The 26,758-nt window shown below is 39.5% G+C and overlaps 1 protein-coding gene across 4 annotated transcripts in view; it reads left to right on the forward strand.

Moving 5' to 3' along the window:
• Positions 1–26,758, forward strand: part of Mtcl1 (microtubule crosslinking factor 1) — a 124,685-nt gene that overhangs the window by 4,319 nt on the left and 93,608 nt on the right. For all 4 annotated transcript variants that reach the window (XM_076836777.1, XM_076836778.1, XM_076836779.1 and 1 more), the window contains exons 2-3: positions 6,100–6,324; positions 8,068–8,226. In XM_076836777.1, coding sequence (XP_076692892.1) covers positions 6,100–6,324; positions 8,068–8,226 — 384 coding nt within the window. The remainder of the gene's footprint in view (positions 1–6,099; positions 6,325–8,067; positions 8,227–26,758) is intronic.

Consider the following 26,758-nt stretch of genomic DNA (forward strand, 5'->3'; position numbering starts at 1 on the left):
TTCCTAAGAGAGATCAGTGTTGGTTTTCTCTCTTCCTTCCTTCCTTCCTTTCTCTCTCTCTCTCTCTCTCTCTCTCCCTCCCTCCCTTTCTCCTCTCCCCTTCCCTCCCCTCCCTCCCTCCCTCCCTTCCTTCCTTCCTTCCTTCCTTCATTCCTTCCTTCCATGTGGGAGGATCAAACCCAGGGCATTGTGCATGCCAGGCAAGGACTCTACTGAACTATACCCCTAATCCCTGAGGTTTTGATTTTATAGGTTGCGGTGTCCCCCCACTGATTAAGCCTTACCATCCTGTTTCTCACTTGGGGTAGTAGATTTTTGAGTTTCAGGTTCTAACATGGTTTGTTACATTTGGCTGTCTGGATGCCAGGTGCTCAGGGAGGCCTGGAAGGGGACACTTGGAGTGGGGAAACTTCAGGGCAAAAATAAGCAACTCTGAACAGCTCAAATGTTTGAGCTCCACCTTCCTTCCCCTTCCCTATCTTTTGGAAGGGTTAACGTGGATTGCGTTCCCTATATCCTGATATTCCACTTTCCACACCCCTTTCTTATTCAGCCTATTGAAGCATGGCTATAATAATCTTAGGTGGCAAGATAATGTTGACTTAGGGCAGCTAGCCCATCAACTTCTGGCCAGACTGTCACTTGGTAAACAATGGCAGTGGGTCCTGTGCCTCTTTAGCTATTGCTGGGACTCTGCAGAGAACATTTTCATTGTCCAGGGGAAAATGAGGTGGATTGTTTGCATATTACAATAGACAAGATTTTCTGTCTGCAACTCCCAGAAGATGGGAGTTATTGCAACAGTATATATAGGGCTTCTGCTACTGTCTAAATTAGGTCTATTTAAAGAGGAGTTATTAAAATAGAAATAGTTATAGATTTGGGGTTGTTTAAAAGAGATTGAGTTGCAAATATAATCAGTATGATCAAAAGGTTTTCTTATCACTTATACTAAGAAATCATGAATTTAGTCTTTATATTTGTGGATAAAACTAGCCTAGAGGTTTTCATTAACATAGTTATTTTTAATCTTGGTTTGTTCATTTGCAAACACGGTACCTCATTAGTTCTCTACTATGACAGATGTGTATATATACATGTGTGTATAATAAAGCTTGACTTGTCCTCTGTACGTAAAAGGGAATAGTTGGACAGCTTTACGCTTCTTCAAGAATCCATTATATATATAATATATTTGAAAAATACAATTAGATTAGATTAGCTTTTTCAGTGGGATAATAATACAACATATAAATATCCAATAGATCTGATGTTGATTCAGCATAAAACTATTGATTAAGAACAGTATTATCCTTATTAATTTCTACATATAAAAAGACAACAGCAGTTTCCCACTTTTATTTTACTGTCTCTAAATTATTATCTGCCAAACACTATATGACTATATGTTCTGCTTGATTTGATTTTCTTGAACATGTAAGTGGCAGGCCTCATCAAGGTTCTGGGGTACAACATTTTCTAAATTAGAGCATGCCCTCAGAAAATTAATGTACTGTTAGTTTGAAAATCACTATCCATCATGACCCTAATCCAAATAATCACAGTTTTTGCTTTTCAAGTGACTGCTGCCAGCTTACATGGTTTATAATTTCCATCTCTCATAACTTCCTTTCACCGAACCTGAAAATTGCTTTTTTCCAGATGCCACAGAAAGAGTTGGAATAGTGGCTTCAGTTCTGTCTCTGTAATGGACATGTGTTGGGGGGGGAAGCATTTAAACTTTTTGATTCTCAATTTCCTCATGTTTGAAATGAGTGTATTAGTATTTTTGCTGCACATTGCAATGATTTCCTGAAGACCAATTGCTCTAATGGATGTACTTGTACCTCGATCATTTTCGAGCTCTAAGTGCTAGGCTGCTTTTCGTAGTTCACACTGATGGTGGGGTTTTAAAAGTACAATCGAAAGTCTGTTATTGTTTCATCTGTCCCAGTTGTAGCAAATAATTTGTAGTATTTAGTGGAAAGTGCGTGTTCATGTTTGGAAGCAGATAGCCATGGATGCAGTCTGGCTTCCATACACATTAACCAACCTCAGCTTGGTTTCCTTATCTCTAAAATGGGGGTAGTGTGTTCCTGGCAGGGTTGTGGTAGGGTTGATAATGAAGGTAAAGTGTTTAATAAAGGATGTCTTCTGTTTTAGAAATTTAGATAAAATGTAAGTTATAAAAGCAGTGGTTCAAATATGTGCAATTACGGTCCCTCCCTAATTTTCTTTTCTGGGCAACTAATGTTGGTGATTATTTATGCCAAAAAAATATTAGCTGTTTATGTTGAGCATAGCCTGCTCAATGATTTGAAGGCATGGGTGTGTCTAGCCCTTAAACTTTTCTTTTTTTTTTAAAAGCCTGTGATGGTTGTTTATACATCTATAGACCATGTCTAGCATTTAACATTAGGGTGGATGAGGGTCCACCCTAATTGCAAAGTCTGAAGGCTGCAGAACATTTTTATATCTGGAAGCTGTATTTTGCATCTTCTTTTGGTTATTTCAAATTTTAAAAACTTTTGCTTGAGGAACAGGTAATTTCAGGTTTTAATGATTTTGATTTTTAAAAACACGTTTTTTTTTTTTTTTTAGAAGGAATAGCAATCACAAACAATTCCTTCCATTAACAGAGGAGCTGAATCACTATGTATTTATATGTCTATATACATGTTGATTTATTGGTATACGTTCAGGTATTATTGCTTGTATTGAACTATTTTCTATTATTACTTCTAACATATTCAGAAACAAGCATTGCAGTTAGGCTGTTTCTCAAAATCTAATCTGTCCGTTTGATAGGGCAGCAATGAAACTTGACCTTGATTTTTGAAGATTCAGGAATAACTCTCTCTTTATGAAAGAATAACAACCGTAAACCCATTTTAAAGCCTTTGGTCTGTGGTTAGCCTCCTCTAGCGTGGGGTAGGCCTGGGATACAGTTTCCATTATCACAGCCTCAGTGTAGGAATCAGGCATCTGTGACAGCCTCCTCTTCCTGAAAGAGCACTTTCCTAAGAAGCCCGCCCATTTGACAACTAGGGAGTTGACAAAGTGATCTTCTTTAACTTGGGTTCTCCTTGATAGTCCACTGAAACAGCTTTCATTTTGAGTCATGGTCAGTTGTGTAGGACATTCTCTTATTCAGGAAGTGTGACCAGAGTGGAGAGAAGCTGCAAGCTGGGGTCAGGGGAATGAGCTGCCATATTTGTGCTCTTTTGGAGACTGTTGTATACACTTGAGGCTGACTGGAGAATCATCTCCCGCCCCCCCCCCCCCCATTTTGTTCCAACCCATATTTTCCCGTAGGATTTCAAGTTTATTTGTTATGTTTTCTTAACTTAATATTATCCAGGATAAACTCATCTTTAAGAGATTTCTTTTTCCAGGCATGGTGGCACACAACTGTAATCCCAGAAGCTGGGGAGGCTGAGACGGGAGGATTCTGAGTTCCAAGCCAGCCTCAGCAATGGCAAGAGCCTCTAAGCAACTCAGTGAGGCTCTGTCTCTAAACAAAATATAAAACAGGGCTGGGGATGTGGCTCAGTTTTTGAGTACCCCCCTGAGTTCAATCCCCAGTACAAAAAAAAGAAAAAGAGATTTCTTTCTGTTCAGTATCTTGTCTATCTGAGGCTTTGATGTTGGGAAAGAACTTGTGTTCTTTACCTAAATTTCTAGGTTTAGAATAAATGTAGGACTAGCAAGAATAGTAAGAATCAGGGGTGAATAGTAGGGCAAGAGCTGACAATTTGGGGTGTCTAAGTCTGAGAGAGTTTTTTTCTGGAGCCTCGATATTAATTAAATAAATAAATAGAAACTGAAAGCATTTTATTCTGGAGGCATTCAAATAATTAATTATTGAACAAATTAAGAAAATTTCTAAAATGCTTTTCTTTTTGTTTTAAAAAAAGTATTTTTTAGTTGTAGATGGACACAATATCTTTATTTATTTATTTTTCTGTGGTGCTGAGGATAGAACCCAGTGCCTCACACATGCAAGGCATCACACATGTACCACTGAGCTACAGCCCCAGCCCTAAAATGCTTTTCTTCATCTCTTCCAAATTGCCCCTCATTAAAACATAAAAGGTTACTTCAGTAGAATATATATCCTGTATACTGCTGCTTTATTTATGGGTTGGGGAAGTTTTCACAATTAGGCTGCAAGACCAAAATAAAGCAAAGGTGTAGGAAGTCCAATTTAGTCATTTTGTTGGTGTGGTCTGTGTGTGTTGACTGTTGGTGTGTATTCATTTCACAAATACTTTTTGAGAGGCAGATATGTCCCTTTTGTTGCGCTAGGTGCAAAGAAGATCCTAGAGATCTTCTTTGAAGATCCTTTGAAGCTTTTAGTGTAGATAACAAAACAGTAAATAGGAAAAAAAGCACAAATAATGTTAGACGATGATCATAAGTGGGAAGAAAACAGATTAAAGCAGGAGGTTAAAGACAGTGGGATTCCAGGCCTGGGGTCAAGGGAAGTGTGGACTATGTGACTTCCCACATTGTATGACAGAATGAGCTCCCCAAGACCTGCAAGGGGACAGCAGGTGAGACCTTGTGTCCTCTGCAGGCTGTCTTCCACTGGAGAGGCCCAGTGCCTTAGGGAGAGAGTTGGGGGTAGACTTGAAAGAAAGAAGCCCTGGCGGGTTTGGGCAGGGGGCGGGGTGGTCTGATTTACATATTAAAGGATGACTGCTGGATGGAGCTGGGAGGATTAGAGGGCCTGAGGGGAAGCTGGAGCCACTGTGTGTCTGTATGGCTGAGGGGCTGGAAGCCTGGGTCAGGGTCCCTGAACTGGGGCCTTGGTGTTTGAGCTGGGAGAAGAGTGCAGGCCCTTTGGGAAGAAAACAGCACTCACTGATGGTGTGGCTGTAGAGGGCAGAGGGCTTTAGGGGGGTTCTCCTTGTCAACAGTTTATAAAGATTTTAATTGGCTTTATTTGCACTCTTTGAATTAGGCAGCACTTAGTTCCATAAAATCCAATGAGTGTTCCCATGTGCTACGCAGAGATTTGTTTTATAGAGGGAGAAGGGCAGAAGAAAGCAGAAACAAAAGAACAAAGAGCAGATGGTGGTTTCAATGTTACTTTCCTTGTAAGGCAGGGACAGGGAGTCAGAACCATAGACAAATAGCTGATTAGTTAACATCAGGTTACTTTAGGCTACTTTCCCACCCCTAAGGATTAAAGCAGAGGGAACTTCATTATTATTGAAACTGACCTGTTTGGGGGACATTCTGCTATTATCTCTCTCCTGATTGCTTAGAAGGTCACAGAACAACTTAGTTTTGATTTGGTGACATGGAATTTAATATGAATGACATCATTTTAATTTTTAGCTTGGTCTGTTGGGGCCTAGTGTGGGAGCTTAGTCCAAAACAACATTTATAATTTTTTTTTTCATCATCCAGTGTTCAGATTGTTTTCGTGTTGGTGACAAAGAATAGAGATATGGGAAATAAAAGAGAGAAGAATGGGAAAAATATAAACTTCATGTATATTTGAATGATATAAACTCAATGTGTATTTGAAATATTGAAAAAATAATGAAAATGTTTCATTATTCAATAGAGTCATGTAATCAAAGCTGAGATTTGTATTGTGGAACAGAGTTTTAGAGACATTTGCAAGTATGCTATATTTCCAGGGTAGTTAAGTTATTATCCCATTAAAGTTTATGTTCTTTGAAGGTAGAGTCTGTCTGAGTCATCTTAGTATCTAACTTGTGCCTTAGAGATACAGGTTTAGGTCAGTGTTGAGTTTCACTCTAAAGATTTAGTTATCTGCAAAGTTGATTTCATTTTTGATGGTGTTAAGAACAAACTGGGAGTGGAATAGGTTCCAAAAGGCTACAAAGAATAATACAGGCTGGATTTTAGTTTCTTTGTCTATGAGATTTGAACAGACATTTGGTAATATTATTTCATGTGAGAAGTATTATATCACACAGACATTTCATGAGCTGATGGGAACTGTGAAAGGTATTCATTATTTAGTGTTGAGGAGTGGGGATAGGATGGTGGATGAAGGAGAGAAGTGCCATCCTTTCTGGATGGGCTTCACTCATAAATATGCTGTGTCTGGTTTCTTAGGATGAGTTGGATGAACTCCGTGCTGAGATGGAAGAGATGAGAGATAGTTATTTAGAGGAAGATGTTTACCAGGTGCAGGAACTTCGGCGAGAACTGGACCGTGCTAACAAAAACTGCCGAATCCTGCAGTACCGTCTCAGGAAAGCAGAACAGAAAAGCCTGAAAGTGGCAGAGACTGGGCAGGTGGATGGTGAGCTTATCCGAAGCCTGGAGCAGGACTTGAAGGTGAGTAGGAGGGGTTGATGGAGTGGGCATTCCCAAGGGGCTACTGTGTGCTACATCATTCCTCTGAAAATGTAACCTCTAAGACCTCTCATGCAAGGGCTCTACCACTGAGTTATCCCCCAACCCATCCCTAGCAAACTAGTACACATGTTCCTGATGTTCTTTTTCTGCTTATATCTTTCTCAATAGATGTAAGCATTCTTGGTTTACTTTATGCTTTAAAAGGTATGTGTAGTTGTATGACTTTGAATGGACCAAGATTTATATCTGTCATAAAAGGGACTGAACTAAACCTTAAAAAAACATCATAATAATGAATCTACAATGAAAAATAATTAATACCAGTCATTTGGCCTGACAATTGGATAGAAATTGTACAGAGAGCTGGGCACGGTTGGCACATGCCTGCAATCCTAGTGGTTTGGGAGGCTGAGACAGGAGAATCAGCCTCAGCAACTTCGAGGCGCTAAGCAACTCAGTGAGACCCTGTCTCTAAATAAAATACAAAATAGGGCTGGGAATGTGGCTCAGTGGTCAAGTGCCCCTGAGTTCAATCCCCCGTACCAATAAATAAATAAATAAATAAATAAATAAAAATAAAATAAAATAAATTGTACAGAGATTTCCTAAAGATCAGAAATATTTTTTTTTTTTAAAATCTATTGATCATCAAGACAGTCAAGAGCCATTCTTCAAAGCTAACCATCTCCCTTAATTATTTTTATGGTTATTTAGGTTTCTGGGATTCAGAAAGCCTGAGATTGCCATACTAAAGTGAGACTTTTACAGTGGTGATTTAACTGAAGGAGTAATAGGATAGTAACTAATTGTTCAAGTGTCTGTGAAAACCAGTGACAGGAATGGGAATGAGGTGAAAAAACCCCAGACTTTGTACCCTTTGCTCACCCTACAGACAGCAAAGCTTCTGCCATGACCTGGTTATCAAATCATTTATCTAGATTGAATTATGCATAACGTCCTCCTCCTAATGGAAGTACTTGTGAAATCTCATCTAGCCTTTTATTACAACAGGAAAAGAATCTTTATAATTCCATCAAAGTTATAAACCACCAACAAAATGTCATTCAGTGTGATAAAGGGTGATTTATATTACTTTTACAAAATCTCTGTCCTCATTTGCTTTTAGAAAATAAAAATGTTTAATTGCTTTGAACATTCCAATGTTTCAGTCAAGCTAGAGCCATAGTAGAAAATTTGAAACTTCACTACATTGAACATTTACTGCAACAGAATTACTTGATTTGTTTCTTTCAGCAGACAGGCTTAGGAGTACTTTAGGGAAAAGAAGTATTGATTTGTTTATTAATATTTTTAATTTATCATTTAAAGCATTGAGCCTGGGTGGAATTAGCATTCTTGGTGCTTTTCTATGAGGAAATGGTGCTATTCAAAGTGGCCTTTCAATCCACATAAAAGTCTTATTCTTCTTAATGATATTAACTTCATATTTTAAATTATAGACTAAATATCCCTATGTGAAGTGCTTGGACCAGAAGTGATTCAGATTTTGGAGCATTTCAGATGTTGGAATTTTGGATCAGAGATGTTCAACCTGTAATACCTTCTTTGGTTGAACTTAGGTCTGTTAAATATTGCCAGGGCCTTTGCTATTTGGTATAATACCACTGGACTTAATGATTCTGTCTCTGAAGTTGTCTGAGTATACCCTTAGCACATACAAAGCTTCACATTGTGATGATGATCTCTGTGTGGTTGATGCAGGTAGCCAAAGATGTATCTGTCAGATTGCACCATGAACTTGAGACTGTAGAGGAAAAGCGTGCGAAAGCTGAAGATGAAAATGAAACTCTCCGACAGCAGATGATTGAAGTGGAAATATCCAAACAGGCCCTCCAGAATGAGCTGGAGAGATTGAAAGAGGTAATACAGAAATACGTAGGCATTTCCTCCTGGGGTTTAATTGTTAGGAATTTGGGGACTCTGTATCTCTCTTGTGCTGGAAAGCAGGAGTACACAAGCTGCAAAGGCCTGTTTGTCTGGCTCAGGGGCTAAGAATGGATTTTACATTTTTTTCTAGCATTGTAAAAAATAAACAAAAACCCACACAAAATAAATCTGCCAAGAGCAAGGAATGGAATAAAGATATGGTGGTTTTTATGGTGCTTGCAAAGCCTAAAATATTTATTTATTTTTTAATAATTTCTGTTTAGATGAGCTGATCATTAAATCCTTCAATGTGTCAGTAGGGTCTCTTTTTACTAGAATACAGAATTAAGCAGTAGCTTTTTACTTGAGTATTTTCTTTCAATGAGCTGAAAAGTTGTTTTAGTTGCTTGTTAAAGTTCTGAAAACAGATAATAAATTGCTACCTACATATTAACTATTATTCAGTCAATATGATTTATTTATTGGCATTTTTAAATTTTAGGGAATGATTATTTTAGCAATGTGGTCTAGAAAATAAGTATATGTGTATTTTTCATTTGTGTACAGTAATGTAAATCCTAATTTGTTGATGATTTCTATTATACAGTTAAAGCTGAGTGTTTTCTTGGAAAAAGTCCTGCATATTGATGAAACTAAATACTATTGATGAAGGCTTGAAGATGCTGGTTCAAGCTGGCATGTTACCTGCTGACAGCTTCACTTGGCAGTTTTATTTTTTGGTGTGGGGGGATATATTTCCTGATTTACCCAGTCATTCCCCATCCATCCAAATGTCCTCTACAACACTTTGTTCAGGCCTGACCCTGCGCTCTGCAGAAGAATATGTGCACATGCAGTACAGGTGCACATATTCTTCGCTTGGGGTGCCCATGCTTATAGCCAGTTAAGTGAGTGCTGCTACCTCTTGGATTCTCCCTCACTGCCTCTGCTCTCAGCAATGCACAGCCATCTCAACATGCTTTTTCAGGTATCCCATCTGCCCATAATGCCCTCTGGAATGCAAGCTCTGTGGGACAGGGATGCAGCTTTGTCTGTCTGATTCACTGGGGGTTCCTTGTGCCTAGAAGGTGCTGAAGAGATGAATAAAGGGGGAAGATCACAACTTCCTGGGGCACCTGGCAAGCTTCTGAGAGCTGCCTTTCATCATGGGTGACCCTTGCTCTCAACCTACACATGAATTTGCTCCCTGATGAGAGGGACTTTGTTCTTTAATTGTGGACCTTTTTCTTCTGTACTTACAGTTCCTGGTACTTTTACTCTCTCCTTTTCTTTCGTCTAAACTTTCTTGATGGTATGCTGTAAACTGTTTTCCTTCTTTTTTTAAAAAAAATTTTGATTTTTAATTTTTTTCCTTGTTCATTATATATCAAAAACACTAAGAAATCCTTACTTATGATTTCCAATTTGAGTCTGATGTTGCAGGTATAGAAAACAATTTAGAAGTATATTTTATAATATTGATTTGTTTTTGCATGTTTTTTGTGTTAATATATAAATAAACATATGAAAATGTATATACAAACATATATTTAGTATCTGTAGATTTATTTCAGGACCTCCACAGATAGCAAAATCTGTAATGCTCAAGGCCCTTTTATCAAATGGCATATTTGCATATAACTTATGCATAATCTACCTTTATACTTAAAATTATCTCTATATTACTTATAATACCAAATACAATATAAATGTCCTGCAAATAGTTGTTATATTTTATTGTTCATGGAATAATGACAAAGAATCTGTAATATTCAGTACAAATGCAATATATTTTTCTAGAATAGTTTCAATCCATGGTTTAGTTGCCTCTAGGTGTGGAACCCCCTGGATACAGAGGGCTGACTGCATATATTTTTCAAGCAAGCAAAGATTCTTTTTTATACATTTAAATCAATATGTGTAGGATTTGACATTACTTTGAAGAAAACATTGAAAGCAAGGCCAAAGTGAGGCAAGGATCTTTCAATAGCCTGATGTTGGCTCAGGGTGGATATGAGAAGTGGAGAGATCAGCCCCTCCCTGTATGGGTTAAAATTACTCAGAGGGATTGCTCAATTGGATGAAATAAGTATTTTATCTCCAGATTTGCAGTCAGACCAGTGGGACTGCATATTTATATCAAACTTCTAAATGAGTTGTAAAACTGACAGGAGTTTCAGGAGGGCTAGAATGCTGATAGATTTTGCTGGAAGCAGAGAGTGATGACACCTGCTAATACCAGATTCAGAGGTTTTATGGGAGATATTTATTGCCAACTGTTTGTCTCTGTGGATGGGATATTTTCACACAAACTAGAACAAATGTACTATGAGTTTTTCTGTAGCATAAGCATAAGATTTTTCTGATCCCAAACTTGGCTGCTAGTCATTCACCTCAGAAGTTTTGTAAATGAATGTAGGACATCCTTAAATAGGCAAGGAGAGTTCATGTTTTGTCTGTGTCTGAGTAACAAGTTATTGCAGATGTACACGTACCCCCTTGGCCTCAGAGGTCAGTGAAATGAAGCAGCTCCATGCAACTTCATCTCTGCAGCTGCCCCTGGGCCTTCTCCCTAAAGCTCCAGACAATTTTCAGTGGCCTGGTGGATATCTCTAATATGAACTTAGCACTTCTGACTCGGCATGTCCAGCTCCAATTTACCACCCCTCGTGCTAACCTGCGCCACCTCCTGCCTCTTGTATGTGTGATGGTACCACTATCCTGTTAGTCACTGAGGCATATGATGGCAGTGATCACCAACTTTCTGGTTCTCTATCTTCATTTGCTTGCTAAGTGCTTTAGGTTCTGCTCTTCTGCTTTTGTAGTTTTAGGAATTTTCTTTCTCACTGACACATGATATAATGTGGATGGACTTTGAAAATTTGCTAAGTCAAAGAAGTCAGACATAGTGTATAATTCAATTATAGTAAGCAACCAGAATAGATAAATTCACACAGACTGAAAACATTAGTAGTTTCGGGGCTGGGGTTGTGGTTCGGTGGTAAAGTGCTCGCCTAGCATGTGTGAGACATTGGGTTCGATTCTCAGCCTTCATATGAATAAAGTCATTAAATAAAGGTCTATTGACAAAAAAATATAAAAAAATAACAACAAAAAAAAAAAAACCATTAGTAGTTTCTAGGGGCCAAGGAGAGGGAAGAAGGGTGACCAACTGTGTAATGGGTTTGGGTTTTGTTGGGGGGGGTCATGCAAATGTTTTAGAATTAGATAGAGGTGGTGGCTGCATTACATTGTGAATGTACTAAATGCAATTGAATTGTTCACTGGAAAATAGTTAATTTTATATTATGTGAATTTAAAAAAAATATTTATTTTTTAGTTGTAGTTGTCAATACCTTTATTTTATTTATTTATTTTTATGTGGTGCTGAGGATTGAACCCAGGGCCTTGCATGTGCTAGGCAAGCACTCTACCACTGAGCCACAACCCCAGCCCCATATTATGTGAATTTTAACTTCAAAAAAATTTTGTCTCTATTGTAGCCATATTTTCAGCAATCTCACCTCATACAAATATTTGAACGTTGACAGTGTGCATTAATGCTACACAGTATTTCTAGTTTTTCTCTTCTACATCCCAGAAGTGTTCCTCTGTGCTTAAACAAACTTGCCTTGGACCCAAGTTGTTAACTCTTAAGAATGACATAGGGGACCATTACTACTTGACCCATCCCCTTTCCCTATTGGGTTTCTTATTACTTAGGTATAAATCCTGGGAGTAAAAGAAAAGAGCATTTCAGAAGGATGACAAGGGACTGTATCCTCTGGTCCTCATTGAACTAATAGAAGTATATTATGGAAAAGTTACCTTCTCCCTTGATAGATAAGGAGACAAGAGGGCTGACCTTTCTAGAATTGTCCCTTCTGGCTTAGCCAGATTGCCTGCTTGCACTCTGTTACCTGTTCACGTAGGTGCCCACACATCATTCCACTTGTGCAAAGCTCAAATAATTGCTTCCTTCCCCTAGTACATTTATTATTGCACTCAACTCTAGGGGAATATCTCAAAAATTGAAAGTGGTTAACCTTATCTTAATTTCCACAACTTAAAGATTAATGATATGCTTTCTTTCAATACCATTTCATTCTGTCTTCAGTTTTTTGAGTGCCTATTATAAAGTAGTCCCAAATAATAAGTAGCTACATTAGCTGGCACTTGCAAGGGAGAGAGAAATATGATAGATCATGCCAGTGAAGCAGGGTTCTTGAAAGGAGTGTCAAAAGGCAAATTTAATGATGTATCTCATTTACTTGTATTTACCATTCATAAATTGTGACAGCTTCCATTCTGCAAGATTGAATGAGAGCTCTTGCTGGTAGAACAGTGGATTTTGTAAAGTGGGCACTGAGAAAGAGAATTCTAGGAAAAGAACCTGATGGGTCAACTTCAGGTTGCTTCTCTGTTTTTTCTATAAGCAGAGGGGCTTTCATATCATGCTGGCTAAAACTGGCTTTTTGGAGGTTTGGGTTTTGTTGGGTGCTATTGCCTCTCTCCTGCTTTCTAGTAAGATCAGATAGACATTTAAGTTTTGATGTGGTGGTGTGGAGCTTCATCATGAGTATTCCATTTTGTTCTGGTCTGGTGTGGTCAGTTAGCTTAATACAGGAACTCAGTCCAAACCAATGATTCTTTGGATTTTAACTGTAACCCACACAAGAAATGCATTTTATATCATTATTCAATATACAAACACCAACAAAGATTTTACAAAGAGATGCTTATCTTTGTCATGGAGTGGAGACTGATACTTTCAGTTATACTCAGTTTTATTCATTTTTTAATGGTGGTTATAACATTGACTTAGTTCATCAGTGGATTGTTGCCGTTTGAAAAAGTTTGAAAAAATCATTTGCTAATTGAGTTGTTCACATTTTCTGTATCCATAATCCCCCATTATAATTGTGAGCTTTAATTTTCTTCTCATAATTTGTCGAATTTTGCTTTATATATTTTGAGGCCATATTTTTATTAAAAAATTTTAGTTGTATATGGACAACAATGTCTTTGTTTATTTCATGCCGTGATGAGAATTGAACCCAGTGCCTCATACATGCTAGGCAAGTGCTCTACCACTGAGCTACAACTCCAGCCCCGAGACCATATTTTTAAATGTAAACAGTTGGGACTATTCTTTGTGATGTATTATTGTCTTTTCATTTGGTATTGACCTCTTTGTTTCAATTTATTCCTTTTTGCTGTAATAGCTTCTTTTTCTGCTTTAATCGTCTATACCAAATTTCTTTTTATTATATTTGCCTAGGGTAGCTTTTCTGTGATGCCTTTGGTTTCTATTTTTCTGTCATGTTTTAGGTATATTTAAAAATTTTTTTTTCGGTAGAGGCTGGGAATATAGCTCAGTTGGTAGAGTGCTTGGATTCAATTCCCAACACCTCAAAAAAAAAAAAAATTGTAGTTGTGTATGGATAGAATGCCTTTATTTTATTTGTTTATTTTTATGTGGTGCTGAGGATCAAACCCAGTGCCTCACACATGCTAGGCAAGCACTCTGACACTGAGCTACAGCCCCACCCCTGTTTTAGGTATATTTTTCATGAATAGAATATAGCTACATTTTAAAAAATTGGAATCTTTAAACTGATGGATTTGATCCATTTATATTTATTGTGATTATTGATATGGGTAAATTTGTCCTTATCATTGTATTTTCTCTTCTTTATTTTCCATGATTTCTTCTTTCTTTCTTTTTTTAAGTATTGACTTCCCTTTTAATTAACTTTGTAATCCTCATGTTCTCTCTCTCTTGGTTGGGAAGTTACACATTCTATCTAAGAAAGCTTCAACTTCAATCAACTCCTGTCTTTCATATTATTATAATCTGGTAACATTTTCTTTAGAATTATCAGTTAGTCGTAGGTGGGGCCTTCTTATGTCAGCTGTTCTTATTTATTTCATCCTCCATGCCACTTAAATGTTCTCAGTGTTTTTAAAAAAGCCTTTTTATCTCCCTTTGCTACATTCTGGTTGACTTCTGCAGGTCTTATCCACACGACTAATTCTCTTTTGTAAAAAAGACAATTACTGTTTTATTCTCCATGAAGTTTTTCCTTTCAGTGAATTTATCTTGCATTTAAAAATTTAAAAATAATTTTGCTTGTTCTTTTTCACAGAATTTTCTTTTTTCCTCATTGTTGATGTTTGTTATTTTAAGACTTCAGCAGCTTAAAGTCTTAGTCTTTCAGCCTCTTCTGTTACTTCAGGAGTTCTTGGTGTTATAAATCCTTCTGTTTGTCAGAGATCTGACATTCCCTCACTCACAGTGGGTTTTATTGCAAGCTCATCATAGTGGGAATCCTATGGGGTCTGCTGATTGTTCTAGTGAGATTTTTCCACTGGTCTTTCCCAGAGGCCTCTATTTTTTGATTGGTTCAGACACAACTTTTATTTTCTGGCTTGAGGAGTTTTGTATCAAATGGGTGATGCCAGTGTGGCCATCACACCCGCATGTGGCATAGGCCTAGGGCATTTTTACACTTCAAAAGAGATTGTTTCTATCCATTGGGTTCCTGAGTGGGGGCTTATCCTCTGCCTCCCTTAGTGATTTTTAGTTCTTCCTCACTGGGTGCACCTCTCAGCCAGTAGTCTGGGTGCATTACCTAAAGCCTCTTCCTATGCATCTGGCTGGTAACTTGTACCATTTCCACACACATCCCCTGATACTCTTGTGTGCTAACTGCTCTGTTTTTCAATCTCTATTTATTTTTGATGGTGAGGAATTTCCCTCCCTTTCTCCCCAAGTTAAGCTGTGTATACATTTTTGTTATTTACATTTATCTAGCATTTCTAACTCTACATTGGGAGGAGGGCTTAGGATAACTTAATGTGCTATATTACCCAAACTGGATTTGATCTTAGGGTTCAGCAGAAACCTCCCAATAGCAGCTCTGGAGCCTCGGGGGCAAGCATGCTATCTTCCCTTCACAGCTTGGCCCTGACTCTTCCTCCTGTCTTACTCTCTGCCTCAATTTCCTCAACCCCCACTGAGTTCCAAGCTGCTTTGTACACATGGGTTTTGCTGCATCATGGCTTCTATGCACTGTCTTCTCTCTGGACATCTTTCTTCTGTTTTCTCAAGCAGTGGGCAAGGACTTTCTGTGTGTGTCATTATATAGAAACTGTCAGAGCCAGAAAGTTTGGACACTTAGGTGCTCAGACATAATGCTTTGTTGCTCTTTTGCTTCAGTGCAGTAAAATAATGTCTGTGCTTCCAGATTTATGGTTTCCCTCTTAAGCAGAGATTAGCTTGGGTGACCCAGCAGAAGCCTCTTTGGGCAAAGTCTTGTCAGGGCACCTCCTAGGACACTGACCATGTTGTGGGATCAGTAGGTCATGAGGTTTTTTCCTGGGCAAGTGTCTTGTATGTTAGCTCAGGAAGGAATAGAGCAGCACCTGGTTTCATTTGCTAGTCTGTGTGTGTGTGTGTGTGTGTGTGTGAGAGAGAGAGAGAGAGAGAGAGAGAGAGATAGAAAGGGAAATTCTAGCTGGAGATCAGGAAGGAGGGAGAAATTTGGTGTCCTAAATGATATTCCAGTTATGCAGCCTGCTAGGTTAATAATGAGTTACAGTGAGTTGCAGAGTGGGAGGAAGGAGAATTGGGAGTGTCTGGTTAAGCCTTTTCCCAAACACTGAAACTTGAGAAGAGTCTGGTGTGTGATGTATATGTGCATGTGTGTGTGTGTGTGTGTTTGTATGTGATCCCACGTGTGTATGTATCTTTGTATTTGTGTGTATGTATCCCAGGGTCTCGGTGTGCATACATTGCTGTGTCTGTTTCTGTGTGTGTATGCATCTGTGTGCATGTGTGTGTGTGTGTGTGTGTGAGTGTGTGTGCGTGTGTGTGTGTGAATCTGTGTGTTTGGATGTTCAGTGTCTGAACCACTTTTGTCACTGCTCCTGTGAGCCTTTTGTGTCTTTTCTTGCGGAACAGGAGGGCAGGGGTGATCAGCCTGGAAATGCAGAGTGCAGAGGCCCATGGAGTGTTAGGAACAGGGCAGCGAACGCAGAAAGACTTGGCATAAATATTTTCAAATGCTTAAGCTGTAATGGAACAGTTTTGGCGGCTGGAAAGAAAGGGTGTGTGTGTTCGTTAAACAACCATAAATAGTACTAATGGCTGATTCATGCTGCTGCTGGGAGGACGAGACAGAGCATATCACAGTTAGTTCTGGTCAGTAGGAATCCATGTCCTGGGAGCCAGTTCTTGTCAAAAATCAAGACAAAATCATACTAAGGTCTTATGTTAGTCTAGGAAAAGTCCCAAACCTCTCTTCTTAGTGCTCACCTCAGGCATCTCATCCATCTAGCTTCACAATGACCTTGTGAGATGAGCAGGATGTTCCTCATGAGGAGCTGTGGTTGAGATTTCAGGAGGAAAGGCAATTGTCTGGTTCAAGTGTGTTCTAGTTTATTGGGTTATGCGAGTTAATTGAGTCCAGGGGTCAAAGAACTATTCTGCTATCAATTTGTGTGACTTCCGTTATGGTGGAAAAAAGAGAAAATGGTGGCGAGGGGGAAAGGAGTAGGGAAAGGCAGGAGTGTGTGTTTGTCAGATGGAGTAAGTGGGTGTATTAGTCATATCTATACCCGGACCTCAGGTAGTCAGCTTTCCATCCCTGTGTCAAAATGCCTGAGATAACCAGTTTATAAAAAGGAAAGGTTTATTTTGGCTTAAGGTTTCAGAGATTATAGTCCATAGTCACTTGGCCCTGCTGCCTTTGAGAGCCTATGGTGAGGCAGTACATCGTGGCAGAGAGTGTATAGTGGAGCAAAGCTCCATGGTAGCGGGGAAGCAAAGTGAGAGAGAAGAAATGGAACATGCCAATATTCCCTTCAAAGGCATGCTCTCAGTCACCTAAGGTCCTTCCACTGGGCCCCACCTCTTGAAGGTTCCACCACCTCCCAATAGCACAACAGGCTGGGGACCAAATCGCATGGGCCTTTGGGGAATGTTTAAGGTCCAAACCATAACATCAGGTTTACTGGGTGTTGGAGCCTGGAGGGTGGGGAGGTGGTTGCCCCACCCTCTCAGGGCCTGGTGAGGACGTTGAGGTCTGGGAAGGCTGAGTGAGTTGTAGTTAGGCAGCTGCCCGGAATACAGCAGGGTTCTCACCCAGGCCTCTCCACTCCCAGCAACCCTCCTCCCCTTGCTCTTTCCTCCAGATCTTCCCTCTGGAGTCACCTCCTACATTTTGTTTGTAGATTTAGAAAGAGGCTAATTATTAGATCAGAACTGGAGGGAAGCCCCGTGGAGTCTGCTTGGAGCAGGGTCTTTCACAGGGTGCTCCTGTGTCTGATGTGGGGCCAAAGAGCAATGGGCAGCTCAGGTTCAGTCCTCAGGGGTAGGCAGGGAAGGATGCCTGCATCCTTCTTTGACCCATGAATGCTTCTATATAAAATTAATTCCTACTTGTAGTAGTATTTATTATGCCTTTGCTTTCATCTCGACATTATAGGAGGAAGAAGGAAGGTAAGGTTGACAGGAGAGAGCGTAGCCCCCTCAGCCTCCCACGCCACCCTGCTCTCCCTAACAGGTTTCACCCAGCGTCATGGTCTGTACCTTCTATTCCCCAGGATTCCTCCCTGATTCCCACCTGTGCCACCGATGTCTTGCTCATTCTTTAGCATTCTCTTGGAGATGCCACCTCCTCATGGAAGGGTTCCATAACTGTTTTCCAAACTCTGAATAGGCCTTTCCATGTGATGAACTGCAGCATGGTTATTGTGGAAAACCTGAAGGATAAAACTAGTGGGAAAAAGTGCTGGTAATTTGAATAATCCCACGATATATCTGGTTTTTTTTTTTTCATATGAAACTGGAAACTATATATTCTATAGGGCAGAAATAAGAAAATGATCAAAGTATGACTTCACAAATCTCAGCGTTCACTGTGGTAGAAGGGATTTTCTTTCTTCCTTTTGGTTCACAGTAGAGGGGGGTAGAATAACAAGAACAAGCTTACAGAGAGACGACATTTGATAGACAAGGTACCTTAACCACAATAGTGAGAGAGTTCCAGTATAGTTGTATAGTAATCCCACTTTATCTGCTGTTTTACTTTTCCCAGGTTTCCGTTACATCAGTCCATCTGTAGCAGATAATATAAAATGTAAATTTCCAGGAAATAAAGCATAAGTTTTAAATAATTTTTATTATAATATGTTTCTATGTTTGGTGCCTTTTATTATTTGTTATTGCTGTTAATCTCTTACTATGCCTAATGTATAAATTAAACTTTATCATAGATGTGTATTGTATAAGAAGAAACGTAGTGTATTTGTGTATTATTAAAATAGAATTTCTGAGAAATGAATCCTTAGGTGATTTTGTTGTTGTGCAGACACAACACAAACTAAGATGGCTACAAGGTCACTGCGTGATTACAGTTTTCAGGAACCACCATCATATGTGTTGTATGTGCAGTGCTCTGAGACCCAAATGAGCACAAATAAATATGTTTTCTCCATCTTTATCCCTTTTTCTGTCTCAAACCTCACCTTGCCTAAAACCCTTGGAATCTCTAAAGTGATAAGTGTCTTGTGTGCTAATGAGACAGCTGGTGGCTGGGGCTCTGGGATAGCCTCAGGATGGTTGGACAGAGGAACTTTTAGCCCAGTCCCCTACCTACAGGATGAGGAGAGGAGGAGAGAGGGGAGAGACTGAAGGTTGAGCTCATCATCAGTGGCCAATCTTATGATACCCCACATCTTTTTCTTTTTCAGGGTATTGGAGAATGAACTCAGGGGCAGTTTACCACTGAGCTACTTTCCAAACCCTTTTTATTTTTTATTTGAGACAGGATTTCACCATATTGCTTAGGCTGGCCTCAAACTTGCATCCCTCCTGCCCAGCCTCCTCAGTACCTAGGCTTACAGGTGTCTGCCATATTGTTCCATGTGTGTCCTCCGTAGTAGTATCCTTTTATAATAAATAGCTAAATATAAGCAAAGTTATTGAGTTCTGTGGGCCATTCTAGCAAATGATTGAACCCTAGGGTAGGGTTATGGGGCTTCTTAAAATTTTAGCCAAGTTGAACAGAAGTTATGGGTAACCTGGGGACCCACCACTTAAAATTGGCATCTGAAGTGTATATAGTTTTTGTAGATCTGAGTTGCTCATCTCTAGGGTCTGACGCTGACTTTGGGTAGATAGTGCCCAAACTGGATTTTACTGTAGGTCACACAGCCTGTGTGTAGGAAAGTTGCTTGGTAGGAGAAACCCTCACATGTTTGCTCATAGAAGGGTACAGATTGAGAAAGCAGAGGAAAAAGGAAAGCATCCCCACCCCCATCTCACAGGCTATTACAGATAAAATTGCTGTGAGAATTCACATGAGTGTTTTTGTGGGAAAGCAAGTTTTCATTTCTCTGGGATAATACCTGGGTCATATAACAATTGCATGTTGAGTTTTTTAAAGAAAATTTCAAACTGCCTTCTGGAGTGACTGTAGCATTTCATGTTCTGCAGGTAAGTATGAGCACTCATTTCTCTGCATCCTCAAAAGTATTTGGTGTCATCACTGATTTTTACTTAAACCATTCTGATAAACGATATCTCAGTGTGGCTTTAAATTGCATTTCTCTGATGGCTAATGCTGTTGGAGATATTTTCAAAAGCTGTTTGCCATCTGGACCTCCTTTTTTGGTAAAATGTCTCTTCATGTCTTTTTTGAACATTTTATAACTGAATGGCTTGTTTATTTTACTTTTTTAAAAAAAACTATTGAGTTTTGAGAATTCTTTGTACATTCTAGATCCTAGTCCATTGTCATATATATGAATTTGCAAATTTTTTTCCCCTTCTGTAGCTTGTCCTTTAAACAAGGTTTTCACTTAGGGCAAAAGTTCTTTATTTTGAGGAGGTCCAATTTATGAATATTTCTCTTATGGCATTGATTTTAAGAGCTCTCTGCCTTTTGCCTTAGACTATGAATATTTTCTCTTATTTTTTTTCTGAAAATTTTATACTTTCAGTTAATTCTGCAATCCATTTTGAATTCATTTTTGTGTTAAGATATGAGACTAAATTGAGGTTCTGTTTTCTCTCTTTTTTTTTTTTTGCTCCAGCATTATTTGTGGACCAGGCTATCTTTCTTTCATTGTGTTGTTTTTGTACCCTTGATAAAAATCAGTTGGGCACATTTGCATGTTTTTATTTTTTTGAGTTCTCTCTCAAATCATACAGTCTTGATTACTTAGCTATACAAAGAGTGGAAAGAGCTTTCTTGGGAGTTGTCTGTGTCAGCCAGCAGTTTGAACAGCTCCGTGGTCTTTTGGAGCACTCACATCTTTGCCTGTTGGTATATATGAGTCTGTACATCCCTGCCCTTATTAAACACTCCCTATACGTTTTTTTGAATGAGTAAAGGTTTTGACATTTTTATTTTCCCTTGAGAAAGAGCAGTACCATTATCTAAAAATCTCTTGGTAAGGAATTTCTGATTCTGTAAATGATTACCCCAGGGCAGTTAATACAAATCAGTGATTCTACTGTAGGTCAAGTTTTTTTTTTTTTTTTTTGACAATGAGTCATAAAATCTCCCTGTTTGGTTAGTGATAAGCAAAGCCCTTCTGTTGTCAACTTCCTGAACATTCAGCCAGGTTCATCACTAGGGTCATGCAGCACCATGACAGGTGGTTTCCTGTGAGCTGAATGACTTCTTGTTTCTGGAGGAGTCTCACCACAGCACTGTGGTGCCCAGGTGGCCTCTCTGGGCAGAAGAGGGTGCCTTTGGGATGCCCACATTAGAGGTAGTGATGAGTTTTAAAGGCTTTCCCAAGGAATTTAAGACCCTGCCATTTCTCTCCTTCTACTAACAAAACATTTTAGGAATATGGGACACTCTGGAAGGTAATATTTCAACATTTTATCTACTGATATTTGAGCACTAGAATAGAACTTGTGAATTTGAGTGAAATGAACAGTGTTCCAGCTTTTTTCCCTAAAAATAGTTAAAAATATAGACAAAGCAGATATATTTCTGAATAATTTAGCCTTTCCCTAGATGACTAACTGCAGCAAGTTTGTAGCGTTGTTGGTGCTATGGGAATAAATAGAAAATCTTCTATTTTCACAATTTACATTTGATTCTTGGAGGTCTATTGTATTTATGTCTTATATGTCATGTTATGGTGTAATGTCATTTGGGCAACTTTTATCCCAAAGTTCTGAATCAAAAATCAAAGAAATAGAAATTTTGGAGAATAGTCCATGATGTTCTCTCTTTTCTGAGAGTGCCTATTTGGAATTTCTCTGACTCAAGTGAGCCATCATACACTGGGTGGTATGGTTATGAGCCAAATAAGCAATTTTGTGTTTTTTTTTTCTACCTTGTCATCACAATTTATTCAGAGTTGAAAAAACACCAAGTTCCATGTATAGTTATACAACCAAATAGAACATCTTACTGTTAAGCAGTTAGTCAAGCAGCATTTGAATTTCTACTGACCCTAAAGATGAACCTCAGAAAAAAGAGAGACCCTAAGCTCTCCCAGGGCCCCTTTTCTTGTGGTTTATTTGTACAGGTTGGTTAATTCTTTACTGAAAGAACGTCGGTGTGGCATGGTTGGGTCCTCAGTTGTTTCATCATATCATAGATGTACTTTTTTTGTGACCCAGAACAGTTCTACTGGGACAAAGGGCTGTAGGAAGCATGGGGGGCACGTTCATCAGACAGTTGGCATTAGAATATAGACATTATTCATCTTTGGGTGCTAATGTGAGTTGGTTACCCAGGCAAGGCAGTGTGTATTTATCAGACCCATGTTTGTGTTTAATTACTTAATTCTGAACAGAATGGGTAGAACCTTGTCAATTGTTTCCCCATCCCACTTGGCTTCCTCTCTTCTGGTGGGAGGAGTGGGAATGAGTGGACTGGGAGAGCCTTGAGAAGGATCAGTTGTGGGGAGCCAGTGCAGGGGTGCAGGGCACCCAGCATTCCTCTTGGGTTACGGGGCTGTGACCAGGCTTGTGAAGGCTCACTCCTTTGCATTTATTCACAAGGATAGCAACAGTTTTTTTCGTTCCTGAGAGAAGCAATATCATTGCTGAAAAATCCTCCCTGTGTTAGTTATTTTAAATAGAGAAAACAAGAAAGTTTAAAGATGGTATAATCTTATGCTATACCTGCTGGTTTGGGACCAATATGTGTGTTTAACACAATCTGAATGATAAATGGCCTCACATGTTCCTACTTCAGAATTGCAGGGACCGTCTCTCTAGTGACTACTGAGTTAGCAAGGGGCTTGGTCAGGCTCTTCTTCTTCTACTTTTGAATTTTGTAGTAATGTCAGGAGTTTCTTGTCCATTTTCAAGGGTTCTCATATGTAGGAATTGTGGCTGGTGGTTGGATTTATTTGTAAACAAAGGTTACTCATGGGGTCACTGAAGTATTGAGGCCAAGATGTCGTCTAATCCTCATGGAAAAAAACACTGGATTGCTTCAGCAATCAGTTTTGAGTAATCTGATTAAGCAGGTTTCTTAGCCTCTGCATTACTGATATTTTGGCTAGATAATTCTTTGTGGTGGGGGCTGTCCTGAGCATCATAGTATGCTGAGAAGCACTCCTGTATTTTCTTAGGGGTGGGCTGAACTGATTTTCTGACTCAGCATTGATGAGTAGCAGGTGGTATTATATGTTCACCTTTGCTCTCAACCTGTTACAAAACACCTAGGATGCCCTTTAAAATGATTTTGTAGTTGTTTGGATTTTTCTCTGCAGGAGGATTTAGAGAACAGTAGTGCAAAAGGCATTCTTGGACGAGTTGCCTCTTGTACCACTGGTTTACTGACGTGAGGAAAAAGGGTATATAAATGCCTGCCAAAGATCAGACCCTTTAGCCAGGGGCTGCTCAACCCTGGCTTCACATCGGAATCCCTGGGGAGCTTTGAAGACATCTGACTTTCACACCACACCCAGGCCATTACCTCAGGACTTCCTGGGTGGGACCCCTTCTGTGGCTTTCACAGCTCCCAGGGTTGAGTTGAGTTCAACAGGAGATGATCCCTTCTGCCAGTTTCCCTCACGGTAGATAAATGTGTCCCACCCAGGAGAGGTGCTGAGGGTTGGTTAGACTCATGAAGGGTAAACCAAGAGTTTTCCAAACTGTTGTTTTATGAAGATGAGGCTTTGGAGTGACTTGTTTGGACAAGTGATCTTTTTCCATCAAAGTGGAGGCCCCGGACAACTTAGCTACAATATGTAATTATTCTAGTGAGTTAGTGCAATCTTAAGTTTTATATTTTTGTGCCTCCAGAAGTTGTAAAGGAACAATAACTATAACTGGCTTCCTACCCATTAATTACAATTTTTAAAGAACAAATCAGAAGCCAGATATTAGAAAATGCACAGAGGTGGCCTTTGTCCACATCATTTGAACCTAAAACTCATTAAATTCAGCCACCTCAGTTCCTCCTTCTGCTTCTGCTCATTTTCCTTTGGCTTGTCTGAAGAGCTCAATCTTGTAGCTGTTGTGAGTTTGTACTGATTACACGTGGCTTGTTATTCCAGGTCACTGGCAGATGGAATCTGATGGGACAGGAACCCTTGTTAAGAGTGTGGTCAGTCTCGGACCCGTTGATCCTGCCTTCCTCTTAAGTTGTCCAGCCAGGTGGTAGAACACATTTTCAGTAAAAGGCAGAGGTAAAGGGTAGTTTTCTAGCTTGGGGGATCTTCCTCTGCAGTGATTTCTGGAAATTCCTCCTGTGGGTGCTGGTGCAGGGGTTGGGTGGTAATGACTAGAAGTAGCAGATATGAGTGGGTAACTAGAAGGAAGGGCCCACTTTTCAAAGCCTGCTCCTGTGTGCTCCCTGGGTACCAGGGGCGGTTCCTGTAAATGTCTTTTCCTTTGTTATCCTCCAAGGAACCTAGTGAGCTGGGGGAGGGGGTCATTTCCAGATGAGAAGGTGAACCTCAGGGAGAGTATATAATGTGCCCCAGGCCACACAACTTGTCAGCCACAGACAGGATCTCACACCACTGGGAAACAGAGACTGCAGGGGAAAGGGCAGGCACGATTTTAAAATTCAAATACCTTCCCCTTCCTAAAGAAAAACTCAGGGGAAATGAAGGGGTGTGTGTGTGAAATGTGTAACTGTTCCTACTAGTATGGATCAAGGCTATGTGTGTGCATAATAAAAAAAAAAATTAAGGAAGGTGAAGACTCCTAGAATCTTTTGGCATATTTTTAAATCCTGTGTCATATAAGCAGTCCAGGAGTAGTTGTTTATGTGGACAAACCATTTTCATGGGCTGTACCATTGATTAGAAGGTCTACCATGAAGAGAAAATAAAACAAGCTGTCAGTGATCGTGACATACAGTAAATATGACCTGCAATCTGAGTTCAGAGATGTTAAAATATGATGGTGTATCTTTAAAGAAAAATAGCATGCATACATGTTTAAAGTCCCCTTAGTTAAACCATATTATATCTTTTACCCAAAATACTTTCTGCCTGAATTAGAAATTTGAGGAAGCCTTGGGAGCTTTCCCAGAACTGTTTGTTGCCATGGAAGATTAAAGAAGACATCAATAGTTCCAAGACTGACCATACTCTAATAAGGATTCCTGTCCTGTTAGATTCCATCTGCCAGTGATGTGGAATAATAGGCCACATGTAATCAGCACAAACTCCCACAACAGCTGCAAGCCAAAGCATGTTGGTGGAATATTCCTAGGAATGCACTTCGTATGCTCTTCAATGAGGTAGGGAAGTCCTGGAGGGCAGGTCACTCACATAGAGTATGCCAAGACTGTCCTATACTTTAATCTTACAAATTAAACATAGTAGAGTGGCTGATACTCATTATGAATAGTTCTGCAGTGTTCTTGGCACTAGGGCCTATTTGTGCATCTAGTAAAGAGCTTAAACAGAGACAAGAAAGTTTAAAATTGTGAGAATTTTATGGATGAGGTTAGAGAAAGCAGTAAGAAGTGTCCCATGGTAATGCCGTTTCATACTGATGTTTGAAGTTTGGAGGAGCTAGGTGTATAGCTCAGTGGTAGTGCATGTGCTTAGCATGTGTGAGGTCCTGGGTTTGATCCCCAGCACCGCCCCCCTTCCCCCTAAAGAAAAAGTGATTGGGGCTGATATAAATGGCTTCTAGAATGTTAATGAGCACCTGCCTGGCAAATGAGTGGAATGTCTGGCCATGCGCCTGGGCTGGCTGTAGGGAAGGGGACAGGAGTACTTGAAGCTCTCTTTGGAATGTGATGGGCAACAGGTGACATGAACAGAAACCATTAAAGACGTCAAGCAGGGGACTAATGTGAGGAGAGTTGGGTTTCTGGGGTATTTCTCCCAATTTCTTCAGAGCTGAGAAGATGACTGTGGGGATTCAGTGCTAAATGATGCTGGTCACGTGTTCAGCCCTGAATCTGAGACTCAGGACACACATAAAGAGGGAAAGTCAAGAATGGGACCTTGCAGGCTCTATAACCCATGGCAAGAGAGAAACCACTACTAAATCGAGGTCACATCCATCTGACCCATGATTCCTGTTGAGCAATAGGCTGGCTTTCTTATGAGTGTTATTTTTTGAGGCCGTTTGGCACTATAGAGAAAAAATGGTTTGAGAGCCATCATGTAAATCTTACTGGAGTAAGTTGACATAAATGCTGAATCCCCGGTGTTGCAAAAGACAAAAAAGAATAAACATTTTTAATTTTTCTTATTTATCCTTCAGTACTATTCAAGAAGCGACAGCTTAATCACTAATTCTGTAGCCAATACAGAAATGTGTGGGTCTCTTTCTGCGCTAGTTAGCCTTTCCCTTCTCTAGGTTTACTACAGTGGCTTGGGTGGGCACCTCACTGAAAAGCTGAGGAACCCAGTTTTCTATCAGGCTCTGAGCTCACTAGTGCAGTTTTTGAACAAAATTTTATGCATTAACCATCTCCCATGAGATAATATCATTGTCCTAGTTAAGTTATTCTGTATGCTAGTGGCAGTTCTTTGGATTCGTGGGTGTTACAGATGTGTTTTAATTCTGAGAGGTGATTTCCATCTTCTCTTGAAAAATCATTTTTATGAGTGCTTTTAATGTACCTATCAACTTGTGAGTTTATTGCATGATTTTTGAGGTGTTGTCTTTTGATATATTGAAATTTGCCAATAAACAAATAATTTAAAAACCACCTTAGGGGAGAGGTAGAGATCTAGTTGACTTCATGATTAGCAGAGAAAAAAGGCATGTCATTTCTTTTATATTTAGAAATTAAAATAGAGGTGCCACTATTGAGAATCCCCTCTTTTCCCTTCACATAACAAACAGTTTTACCCAAGAACTTCCATTATTTATTTACTTATTTATGTATTTTTGTGCTGGGGATTGAACCTAGGGCTTGCTTGGCAAGTGCTGTACCACTGAGCTTCATCCCCCAGCCCTAAGAACTGCCTTTTAAAGTCAGATAAGACTTCCCTGGAGCATTTATAATAAGGTCAAAATGCACTGCTTTGAGGTTGGAAGGGAGGCTTACAGAGACCTTGG

Source organism: Callospermophilus lateralis, chromosome 17, assembly GCF_048772815.1.
Source record: "Callospermophilus lateralis isolate mCalLat2 chromosome 17, mCalLat2.hap1, whole genome shotgun sequence".
NCBI classification, from domain to species: domain Eukaryota; kingdom Metazoa; phylum Chordata; class Mammalia; order Rodentia; family Sciuridae; genus Callospermophilus; species Callospermophilus lateralis.